We start from the raw sequence: 12820 nt of genomic DNA on the forward strand, positions 1-12820 counted from the left end.
AGTATCTCTCAGCAGATGGATGGGAGAGAAGAAAAGTGGTCAATATTTGAGGACTGAGATCTTTTTTATTCCCCGTCAGATAACTCTCTCTCCACTCCCCATAAACCCTCAGGGGCTTATGAATTTGGATACATGAATCACACTGTACTCTTTGGCAGCAGTGCTGACCATTCATTTTAATGCACTTCTCCTCTTTATTATGTTGAAAACTGTAGAAACTTTGAGGCCCAGGAAAAGCTTTTTTCTTTTCATATCCTTGGAAGCTTATTTGCTTATTACGATGATACCGATAACATCAATGTCTTTAGTACTGTGTTTTTTTTGTGTCTGGCTTAGGGCATTTGTATACAGTACTAAAAAACATATCCTGGTATCTTTAGGATAATTAATTTTTAAATGCATCACTGTGAAGGCCTGATCATCTGCTTGAGAAAAAAAAAAAAATCACAGATGAGCTCACTAGGTCTTGGGAACCCTCTCAAGAGTGAGAGAGAAGCTTGTCAAACTATGGGTAAGACGTGGGATTTACAAACCACAGCTCAGTCCTGACAGCTCTCGTCCTTGGAGACCCACGAAAGGAAACAAGACCTTTCTCTTCTGCCTGCGTAACAGTAAACTCTTGCCTTTGACCCAGAGGCAAGGAGAAAGAGGAAACAATACTAACCTACCTCAGAGAACATGGATTTTGTTGCTAATTTCAGTAATTCACACTTTTTTCGTATTCCATCATAAGCAATCAAAAACATGTAAAATGGTTATGGCACCACTGACCCTTTTATTGAAACTGAGATCTTTTGCTTTTAACTTTGAGGATGCCTGTCAGATTTCTATGAAGGCTTCAAACATCCCATTTCTAAGAATTCAGTTCTCCTTTTTCATTCTGCTTTATCAGCAAACTCCAGGAATTGAAAAACCTAGCACTCAACAACTCTTCAGCCAGTACAGTGTGGAAGCCAGTTTCTTCATTCACTTACAGGTTACATTTATTCCTGCCGCTAACTCTCCAGAAGGCAGCAAAAAAAGAAAAAAAGTTAGATCAGGAAAAAGAGCCACCTTCCTAGATAATAGCATTAGATGACAGAGTTTTCTCTCAAAGCCTTTTGAACCTCATCGATTAGTCCTTATTCTTACTAACGTGAAATATTTTGTTTTGTTCTCCAAAGAGGTGGTGTATTCACTGAGTTGGGGGTTATGACCTGTCATCTTTGTATCCCCAGGATCTGATGATGAGGAAACAACATGAACAAAAGGAACAGAGCCTCCTCCTTGAAGGTGACAAACTGGACAGGGCCTTAAACAAATGGGTCTGAGAGTGTTTTCTGGCAGTTGCTGTAGTGATGGACCACATGTCCTCATCCTGGCAAGGAGAACAGTGAGGACATGAAATGGGTAAGGGATGCTGAGAAAGGGTAGCTTCAATGGATTGCCAGTTCCTGGGGGGTTAACTGATTGGGTGGAAGAAGGATTGTTTCTAAGTACATGTTCACCAACAACCTTTGTGCCTAGATTTTTTTCCTGGAATATAAAGGCCATGGAGGTTGAGGAGCAGAGTTTGAAACCACAAGGCACCCAGGGTCAATTCCAGGGATAGTTGGGTTTGCACACATCCATGCTTCTTCCTTAAGGGTGTTGGGCCCCAACAGATCTTTGCATCGGCTGCATTCGGGGGAAGTGCTGTTTCCCCTGCTGTGAACACTGTTACACACACTGCCCAAAACCCCCTTCAGGGCTCAGGAACTCCTCCCAGCTCAGGGAGTGCTAATGGCATGGCAACGGCCCTCAGCTGTCTTGGGGACCATCTCTCTGAAGACAGCTGCTTCGCCCAAGGTCATGCCCTCCTCCCAGGGGCAGCCAATATCTAGTAAGTGGCCAACACGTGGATCTAAAGGCCCAGCCCCTCAACACAACTCCAGGCAACTTGGAAGGGCCATCCCAGCTCCTGAGGTCTTATTGGGTCAATGACAGCCTTCACTGAGACTGGGCTACAACCCAATTTCTCCTTCAGCCCAATTCTTCCTTCCCTTCATTCAACATGTGTGGACCCCAAGAGCATGCTCTAACTTACTAGAACCCGCACGCTAGTCTCCTGCTATCTCAGATTCTGCTTCCCAGGGACCTGCCCAAGTCCCCACAGTCTTAGGAGTGGGGCCACCTTTTGGGCACTCACCGGACTTGGGGTTGCAGAGCACAGGGGGGCTGCTGCTGAGGGTGGGGCTGCTGCTGAAGTAGCCGCTGCTGCCACAGCTGCTCATGCTGCTCCTCCTCACTGCAGACACGATCTTGATCTCCTTGCTGGGGCTCACTGCGTAGGCCAGAGAACACACACAGTCAACGAGGGGATGGTCTCGGCTCACTAGAGCACATAGGCTTTCAGCTGCAACGTCCAGGGAGGCCAGGAAAAAGCACACTGGTCTTAGTGGCAGAAAAACAAGAGCTTGAGTTGCAGCTCTACTCTTACTTTATATTATATTATTTTATTTTTTTGAGATGGAGTCTCACCCTGTTGCACAGGCTGGAGTACAGTGACACAACCTGGGCTCACTGCAACCTCTGCCTCCTGGGTTCATGCAATTCTCTTGCCTCAGCCTCCCCAGTAGCTGGGACCATAGGTGCCCATCACCATACTCAGCTAATTTTTGTACTTTTAGTAGAGATTGGGTTTCACCATGTTGGCCAGGCTGGTCTTGAACTCCTGGCCTGAAGTGATCCACCCATCTCAGCCTCCCAAAGCACTAGGATTACAGACGTGGGCCACCATGCCTGGCCAGCTCTGCCACTTGTAGCACAACTTGGGGTCACCTCAGGGAAGCTCTCTGAGCCTAAATTTCCCTGACTGTAAAGTGAGAACAATGCTGTCTTATAGGATTGTGCAAGGGGTGGGTTATATCATGAGCATGAAAAGATGATATTATTTCAAGAACTACCACATCCATGCTGAGCAGTCCTTGCTAGGATATAAATGACTTGCTAGTTACACGGGATGAATCAACAGTGAAAATAAATGCCTTCTGATTTCAAATAAAACCATTAATCAGGCCGGGCCCGGTGGCTCATGCCTGTAATCCCAGCACTTTGGGAGGCCGAGGTGAGCAGATTACGAGGTCAGGAGTTCAAGACCAGCCTGGCCAACATGGTGAAACCCCATCTCTACTAAAACCACAAAAATTAGCCAGGCATGGTGGCACGCACTTGTAATCCCAGCTACTTGGGAAGCTGAGGCAGGAGAATTGCTTGAACCTGGGAGGCAGAGACTGCAGTGAACCAAGATGGCACCACTGCACTCCAGCCTGGGCGACAGAGTGAGACTCTGTCTCAGAAAAAATAAAAACAAAAACAAAGAAGGATTAATCATCCAGAGCCATGGAAGAAGGAGCTTAAAATACAGAGCACACATTCAGGCTTTGAGCGTGTATGTCTTTACTTTTCTGATTTGGTTCTCTGTCATGGAGTAAGCTGGCTCTCAACATGGGGAGGGTATATGACTGAATGAAAGAAATCATGGAGACCCTGGCACGTGGGAAGCCCAAAATAAATGCTGGTGTTCATGGTCATGATGTGGTTCAAATATATGTCCCCACCCAAATCTCATGTTGAAAGGTAATCCCCAATGTTGGAAGTGGGGCCTGGTGGGAGGTGACTGGATCATGGGGGTGGATTCTCATGAATGGTTCCATCCCCATTACACTGTCCTCACCATAGTAAGTGAGTTCTTGTGAGATCTAGTTGTTTGAAAGTATGTGGCACCTCCACCCCCAACCCCTGCCACTCCCACTTGCGCCATGTGAGACCCCTACTCCCACTTCACCTTCAACCATGATTGGAAGCTTCCTGAGGTCTCCCCAAAAGCAGATACCACCATCCTTCCTGTTTTCCCTGCAGAACGGTGAGCCAATTAAACTTCTTTTCTTGATATTAGGTTGGTGCAAAAGTCATCGCGGTTTTTGCCATTAATAGTAATTTCTGTGCCCCAGGCACCGAGCCAAGCTTGGGTGCATGAAGCTTGGTATGAGTTAAACTGATGTTAGCTAAAGCTGGTGGACAGAATAGGAGGTGACAATGAGACCACTTACAACTATAGGACATTTCTGTGCCCCATTACTTTTTGCAATTTTGCCATTACTTTTCACAACAAAAACCGCAATGACCTTTGCACCAACCTAATAAATTACTCAATCTCAGTTATTCCTTTATAGCAATTCAAGAATGGACTAATACAGGTTACCATGGTTACTATATCCTTCTACTCATCATTATCACTTGTTCAGGTCTATCGGGCCCACTCAAGAAACAGGCAAACCCTTGTTTGTGAGAAAGTAAAATCACTCTGCAGAAGTTTACAATGTTAAGGAGACATATATCAAGTGTGTCCTCCTGACCTGACCAGATTGGCCTGGGAGCACAGGATTAGCCTCCTGACCCTCAGTCAGTCTTTCTTTTCCCACAGAAGCTTATGCTTCTTTCTCTCCTCCAGATGGCTGTGTCTGAGGAACCTGGGTGTGGGGGATCGGGGAGGTGGTGGCATATTAAAAGCACTGGAGTAAACAAAACTGCTGGGAGCTAAGCTGGTGTTAGCTACAGCTGGTGGACTGAGCTCTGCCCACCACTTCCTAACTTTGCGTAAGCCACTTAATTGCTCTGTATCTTAATCTCTTCAACTGTAAAATAGGGATAAGAAAAGTCCTTTCTCTTAGGGTTACAGTAAGAATTAAATGAGAAAATTCATACAACCAAGCTTGGCTCAGGGCCTGGGGCACAGAAATGTCTCAATACATTCAGTTGTTTTGTTTTGAGACAGAGTCTCGCTCTGTCACTGAGGCTGGAGTGCAGTGGCGAGATCGCTGTTCACTGTAACCTCCGCTTCCCGGGTTCAAGTGATACTCCTTCCTCAGCCTCCTGGGTAGCTAAGACTACAGGCACCCACCACCACACCCAGCTAATTTTTGTATTTTTAATAGAGACAGGGTTTCACTTTGTTGCCCAGGCTGGTCTCGAACTCCTGACCTCAGGTGATCCTCCCGCTTTGGCCTCCCAAAGTACTGGGATTACAGGCATAAGCCACCACACCTGGCCTCAATACATATAGTTGTGGCTGGGTGCAGTGGTTCACAACTATAATCCCAGAGCTTTGGGGGACTGAGGCAGGCGGATCACCGGAGGTTGGGAGTTCGAGACCAGTCTGACCAACATGCAGAAACCTTGACTCTACTAAAAATACAAAATTAGCCAGGTGTGGTGGCATATGCCTCTAATCCCAGCTACCCAGGAGGCTGAGGCAGGAGAATCGCTTGAACCCGAGAGGCGGAGGTTGCAGTGAGCCAGGATCACGCCATTGCACTCCAGCCTGGGCAACAAGAGCGAAACTCCATCGCAAAAAAATATAAAACAAAATAAATAAATAAATAAATAAATAAATAAATAAATAAATAAATAAAATACATATAGTTGTAAGTGCTCTCACTGTCATCTCCTGTTCATAACCAAGTCATGACACTTTCATATTGTGCTGGGTTAAGCCCAGTAGTTTCAAACCTTAAACCAACCAATTTCTCGAGATAACACCAAGTTTTCAGGGCAGTTCAAGATACCCCTTTAAGCACCTCACCCTCTTAAACAGACGGACACTTACTTCAAGTTCACATTTTCTGGATGCACTCATTTGTGAACACCAATCACATCATTTTTGTTTTCCTCTTACACCCTCCTGGACAGACAGATCAACCAAATCAGCACTCATAATCAATGGAGGGACAGCTGTCACAGCCAGGTCACCTTTACATCCAATCACCATCATTTCCATCACAGCTAACTGCACATCTGAGACTGTCGGACTTTAACTGTGTAACACCCTCGGCTGCTATGCTCTACGAGACTTGCATCAGCTTTGCATTGTTCTTCTTTGTTCTCTGTCACCCACTGATAATGGGTGGATAACCAGTCACTTTTTTGTGGTTACCAGTGTAAATGCCCACAGAAATAATCTTCTTATTCATCTTTGAAATAGATAGCTTTTTGAAGTTGTGATTTACAAAACTGAATAATTAAATGATATGTAAAAACTACTTGTAAGGCTGGGCATGGTAGCTCATGCCTGTAATCCCAGCACTTTGGGAGGCCAAGGCAGGAGGATCATGAGGTCAGGAGCTTGAGACTAGCCTGGTCAACATAGTGAAACCCCATCTCTACTAAAAATACAAAAATTAGCCAGGCATGGTGATGCACGCCTGTAGTCCCAGCTACTTGGGAGGCTGAGGCAGGAGAATTGCTTGAACCTGGGAGGCAGAAGTTGTGGTGAGCCAAAAGCATACCACTGCACTCTAGCCTGGGCAACAGAGTGAGACTCCATCTAAAAAACCAAACAAACAAAAACTTGTATTTATTTATTTATTTTTAAATTTTTTGGACAGACGAGGTCTTGCTATATTGCCCAGCCTAGTCTCAAACTCCTGACCTCAAGTGATTCTCCCACCTCAGCCTCCCAAGTAGCTGAGATTATAAGTGTGCGCCATCATGCCAGGCACGAATGGCTTGCAATGAAAAATAAATAAGGTATGAGTGAGAGCATGAGAGTCCTTTTATAATTCAAATACACACTTTTATAAAACAGAGTCCTGGCATCTAAGTTGGCTGTCCAAGAAAAACTTAGGGTTTCGGAATTTTTTTCATACTTCTTGGTTATGAATAAGTAAAAATTCTTTTTTTTGAGATGTAGTCTCACTCTTTCGCCCAGGCTGGAGTGTAGTGGCGCGATCTCGGCTCACTGCAAGCTCCGCCTCCCAGGTTCAGGCCATTCTCCTGCCTCAGCCTCCCAAGTAGCTAGGACCACAGGTGCCTGCCACCACGCCCGGCTAATTTTTTGTATTTTTAGTAGAGACAGGGTTTCACCGTGTTAGCCAGGATGATCTCAATCTCCTGACCTCGTGATCCACTCACCTCGGCCTCCCAAAGTGCTGGGATTACAGGCGTGAGCCACCACGTCCGGCCATGAATAAGTAAAAAGTCTACTCTCCCATAGAGAACAGAGTTTCACAAAGGTGAGTCAAGGCTCCACTATTTCTCAAAAGACAAACACTTGAGCTCCAATAAACGCTGGGATGGCATACCTGACATAAAGCTGGTAGATTTCCGATTGTCATGGCTCTGCTTCCTCAGGCAGAAGGGACTGTCATGAGTTTCCTGTGAGGAAGGGGACTTTTCATTGAGCAGCTCCATCAGTCTTCGCCTCCGCCGGAAGTTCATTCTAAACTGGTAGAGAAGATTGCTGTCCACAAATGGGTGCTTGTTGGACACTGGGGAGAAAAAAAAAAAAAAAAAACCAGCCAATGAGGACTATCTGGCATCCTGGACACTGAGCATGACAGCCAAAGGACCACAGGCAACAGGGACAAAAGTCTCAAGAAAGACTTCTCTTCCACAGATGCCACATGAGCTGCTGTCCATCCATCCATGGTCCCAAGTTCTTTCCACATGGCATGCACTTTAAAAATTTGCTAACCAATTCTTCTGGGGAACTTTGTCTGACCTTGCTTTCAATCTGAGTTCTATTCTTCCTAGTGTTCTCCTGGCCCCTGTGCCGCCTCCACCAAAGCACTGATAACACTGCACCCTCACTGTCTGCCCCCTTCTCTGTCTTTCCCTCTAAACTCTAAGCTCTTTGGGGCAGTGATCACGGCTTCACTTACTCATGTGTCCCCAGTGCCCAGCAGAGACCTTGTCCCATAGCAACACTCGATTCTTTCTTTTTTTTTTTTTTTTTTTTGAGATGGTGTCTTGCTCTGTCACCCAGGCTGGAGTGCAATGACATGATCTCGGCTCACTGCAACCTCCGCCTCCTGGATTCAGGCGATTCTCCTGCCTCAGCCTCCCAAGTATCTGGGATTACAGGTGCCTACCACCACATCTGGCTAATTTTTGTATTTTTCCTAGAGATGGGGTGGCACCATGTTGGCCAGGCTGGTCTTGAACTCCTAACCTCAAGTGATCCACTTGCCTCAGCCTTCCAAAGTGCTAGGATTACAGGCGTGAGCCACCACGCCTGCCCCCTCAATTCATTTTTAAAAACTTTTTATTTTGAGGCCGGGCGCAGTGGCTCACACTTGTAATCCCAGCACTTTGGGAAGCCAAGATGGGTGGATCACTTGAGGTCAGGAGTTTGACACCAGCCTGGCCAACATGGTGAATCCCCGTTTCTACTAAAAATACAAAAATTAGCCGGGTATGGCGGCATGCACCTGTAATTCCAGCTACTCGGGAGGCTGAGGCATAAGAATCACTTGAACCCAGGAGGCAGACATTGCAGTGAGCCGAGATTGTACCACTGCACTCCAGCCTGGGCAACAGGGCAAGACTCTGTCTTAGAAAAAACAAAATAACTTCTTATTTTGAAATAATTATAGACTTACAGAGAGTTGCAAAGAAAATACAGAGACCACACACTGTATGATTCCATTCATATGGAATGTCCAAAACAGAGACATTTCTAGAGACAGAAGTATACTGGTGGTTGCCAGGGGCTGGAGGGGGGCCTTGGGGTTGGGTTGGGAGGGGTATTAGCTACAGCATGCAATTTCTTTTTGAGGTGATGAAAATGTTCTAAAATTGCCTGTTGTGATGATTGCAAAACTCTGTAAATATGCTAAGAACCACTCAATGGTACACTTTAATGAATTGCTTGGTATGTGAACTATATCTTAATAAAGCTGTTTAAAAAATTCAACAGAGTACAGAGAGTTCCTGGGTACCCTTCACCCAGATTTCCCCAATGGTAACCCCTTACATAAATAACTATAGTACAATATCAAACCAGAATGTTGACATCGGTACAGTCTACAGCCCTTATTCAGATGTCATCAGCTTTTACATGCACTCATTTGTGTGTGTGAGTGTGCATCTGTGTGCATGAGCACATAGAGTTCAGTGAGGTTTTATCACATGTAGAGATTTTTGTAACCACCAGGACAACATGACAAAGGCGCTCTCTCCCTGTGTTTCCCCTCTATGGCCTCCTTCACTGAGTTCCTGACGCCTGGCAACCACCTTTGCTCTCCATCTCTATAATGTTATCACTTTGAGAACAGTATGTAAGTGGAATCATACTGTCTGTTGCCATTTATGTTTGATGTTTAATACATAAATAAATGGCTATCCAATAATAAAGCCTGCTTAGTCCCTAAGGAAATCTATACTTTATTTATTTACTAATTTATTTAGAGATAGAGATTCACTCTGTTGCCCAGGCTGGAGTGCAGTGGCACGATCATAGCTCACTGTAGCCTCAAACTCTTGGGCTCAAGCAATCCTCCTGCCTCAACCTCCCGAGTAACTAGGACTACAGACACACACCACTGTGCCCAGCCCAAATCCACACTTTACAGTGATATAATCATGCCAGTGTGTCAACTTGAAATTAGTAATAACAAGAGCTAGCCCTCATACAGCGTGTCCTATAAACCCAGCATGACCTTAAGTAAGTGTCTTATATGTTCTAATTCCTTTAATTATCACAATAGCTTGGGATATAGGTACCATTATTTTATTTCCTTTCTTTTTTTTTTTAGACAGTTTCACTCTTGTTATCCAGGCTGGAGTGCAATGGCACAATCTCGGCTCCCCACAACCTCCACCTCTCAGGTTCAAGCGATTCTCCTGCCTCAGGCTCCCAAGTTGCTGGGATTACAGGCATGTACCACCAGACCCAGCTAATTTTGTATTTTTAGTAGAGATGGGGTTTCTCCATGTTGACCAGGCTGGTTTTGAACTCCTGACCTCAGGTGATCCGCCCGCCTCAACCTCCCAAAACTCTGGGATTACAGGCGTGAGCCACTGCGCCCAGCCTATTTTATTTCTTATTTTTTTTCCTATTTTTGATGAGGAAACTGAAGTCCAAAGGTTTAGGAAGTCACTCCAAAAAGACACAGTAAATGGCAGAGGTAGAAATATAACACAGTATCTGATTCTAGAGTCCAAGTTCCAAACCACTGCTCTTACTGCTTCTATGAGAAACTATTCCTTCTCTAGATCATCATAAAAATCAAAACCATGTCTCACAAAACTGCTCATGTATGACTATCAGTCTGAAGGTACACCCAATTCTATACGATTTATATCTTAGAAATCCATTGAGATTTATTTATTGCCTCAATTTTACACTTTGAGTTCATGATTCTTGGAGCTATAGTGCAGGTGGTACATCAGGCCCCAAAAGCCATGTTCCTGGGTCATTTCTGTTCATCTGCAGAGTCATCAGGAACTCTGCAAACTGGTCACCATCATGCAGACGTCTCATGCAACTTTCCCCCAAAAGCAAAAAACTTGAATAGACAACACAAAAACAGAAGACACACATATATCTAATCAGCACATGAAAACAGGGTCAACCTCATTAGTCAATATGGAAATACACATTAAAACCCCACAGTGAGGCCAGGTGCGGTGGCTCATGCCTGTAATTCCAGCACTTTTGGAGGCCGAGGAGGGCAAATCACTTGAGGTCAGGGGTTCAAGACTAGCCTGGCCAAGATGTTGAAACCCAACCTCTGCTAAAAATACAAAAATTAGCCAGGCATGGAGCATGCCTTTAGTCCCAGCTACTCAAGAGGCTGAGATGGAAGGATCGCTTGAGCCTGGGAGTCAGAGGTTGCAGTGAGCCAAGATCACTTCATTGCACTCCAGCCTGGGTGACAGAGCGAGACTCCACTATTTTTTTGTTGTTTGATCATCCATCTATTTATTCAACTACCATGTATTGAGTTAGGTTAACTATATACCAGGTACTTTTCTTGCCCAATGTTTTAGGAAAAAATGGTAAAAACAGAAGTTAAACAAAAAATTCAATCCTGGCAACTTTTTTTTGGATTGTAAAATTCAAAATATTATAAACCACTAGGAAAAGAATCTAGATAATAAAAACCCATTAAGAATCATATTAACACCTTTATCAATCATGCCAACTGGTTCAACAGTCTCTTTTGCTATTTCACAAACAGCATCACATCCTCTCTAGGTCAATATCAACAAATGCAATCTAGGGTTGTAACTATATTTATTATCCACATATGTTAATGAACAATTCTTCTGGTCACATAAATATCAAGTCTTACAACATGGGTCCCTACTAAAAGAGCGCCAGTGCCAGCATTTAATCTAATAATTCATACGGCTTTCCGCAATTTTTAAATGGTGATACTTACTTTGGCCAAATGAAATATGTTGGCCTCAAAGACAAATATAGTTAATTCAGTGCTATTTCTACATGTTCTTAATAAATAATCTGGACAGGTGTGGTGGCTCACACCTGTAATGCCAGCACATTGGGAGGCCAAGGTGGGAGGAGAGCATGAGGCCAGGAGTTCAAGATTAGCCTGGGCAACACATTCTGTCTCTAAAAATAAAATGAAATTAAAATATTAGCCAGGCATGGTGGTGCATGCCTATAGTCCCAGCTACTCAGGAGGCTGAGGTAGGAGAATAGCTTGATCCCAGGAGGTGGAGGCTGCAGTTACCTGTGATCACATCACTACACTCCAGCCTGGCCAAAGAGTGAGATCCTGTCTCAATCAACCAATCAGTCATCAATGAATGCTCGTGCATGTAATCCCTGCACTTTGGGAGGTTAAAATGGGAGGATCACTTGAGGCCAGGCATTCAAGGCCAGCTTGGGAAACATAGTGAGACTCTGTCTCAAAAAATAAAATATAAAATAAAATAAAATCATAAATAAACAAACCATCCTTGGATTCAGGAGAGGCTCACCTAATGCAACCTGGACCAAAAAATAAGCCAATCACACTTTGATATGATAGCTACCAACGTGGCCCTCTTGAAGATAGTCAAATTTTTACATAAATTTACTACATCACTATACTCAGTAATGCTATAATAAAATTTTGTAGGTAAATTATTTATTTCTGGCAACCTGAGTTTGTTGAGATTTTTAAAAAATCCTCAAGTTGACTTTGGCAAGTTTCTTAAAATTATGACCTGCAAATATATAGCTCTGTAGACGTTTATTAAGACCTACTGTCTTCTCTTGGCACGGTGAATTACATAAAATATTGCCTCTGTACAAGTCAACCCAGGAAAGCATTCTAAATCCAAAAAAAAAAAAAAAAAAAAAAAGTATAACTGACTTCAAAGTACTTTAAGAGTATTTTTAAATGAAATAGAAATTTGACCGCTGACCTAATTATGTCTCTCCTCCAGCTTTAATTATTGACCCAGTGTTTAATTTACACCCAGTCTCCATCTTACACCTCCCCACCTCTATACCACCTATAACCAACTGGGCAAACATTCTACCTAAGATCAAATACAAAAGTTAACTTTAAATAGTCCTTCCTCATCACATTCTTTCCCCAATAGAATAGGTGACCTCAAACATAATGAAATCAGGTAACATGAGGGTCAGATGAGATAGTCAACTATAAGTGTTCAGCATAATGCCAAATACATTGTAAGCACTCAATAAATTATACCTTTATTATTTTACAACCACTGTTTTTTTTTTTTTTTTACTGTTATCATCATCTGTTGACGATATGCTGCCATTTGGCCTAGGAGAATTCAATTTTATGGGATATAATATTTAATGCCCCACCTCAATTTTCAAGGATGGATTTGGATCTGGGTGTCTCAGGAGCAGCCACCCTCCCTGAAATGAAGGTTGCCACGTGTTTATTCACCTGGCTGTGTGGCTGACACAGATGGAGTCGAGTTCTCCTCTCAGCATACAAAAGTGACAATTGTATGTATCACTTGCATCATCGCCAATAAGTTATTAATATTTTGCCTTTTTTCTGTCTCTCATTAAAAGTTTAATGATATA

The 12820-nt window shown here is 43.7% G+C and overlaps 1 protein-coding gene across 2 annotated transcripts in view; it reads right to left on the reverse strand.

The window, feature by feature from the left end:
• The window catches only part of DEPTOR (DEP domain containing MTOR interacting protein), a 187964-nt gene that overhangs the window by 55376 nt on the left and 119768 nt on the right, over positions 1-12820 (reverse strand). For both annotated transcript variants that reach the window (XR_007728364.1, XM_050802166.1), the window contains exons 5-6: positions 7101-7286; positions 2168-2302 (exon numbers count right to left, since the gene is read on the reverse strand). Coding sequence is in view for 1 of the 2 variants with exons in the window: in XM_050802166.1 (XP_050658123.1) it covers positions 2168-2302; positions 7101-7286 (321 nt within the window). In the remaining variant the exon portion in view is untranslated. The remainder of the gene's footprint in view (positions 1-2167; positions 2303-7100; positions 7287-12820) is intronic.

This window comes from Macaca thibetana, chromosome 8 (genome assembly GCF_024542745.1).
Source record: "Macaca thibetana thibetana isolate TM-01 chromosome 8, ASM2454274v1, whole genome shotgun sequence".
NCBI lineage: Eukaryota > Metazoa > Chordata > Mammalia > Primates > Cercopithecidae > Macaca > Macaca thibetana.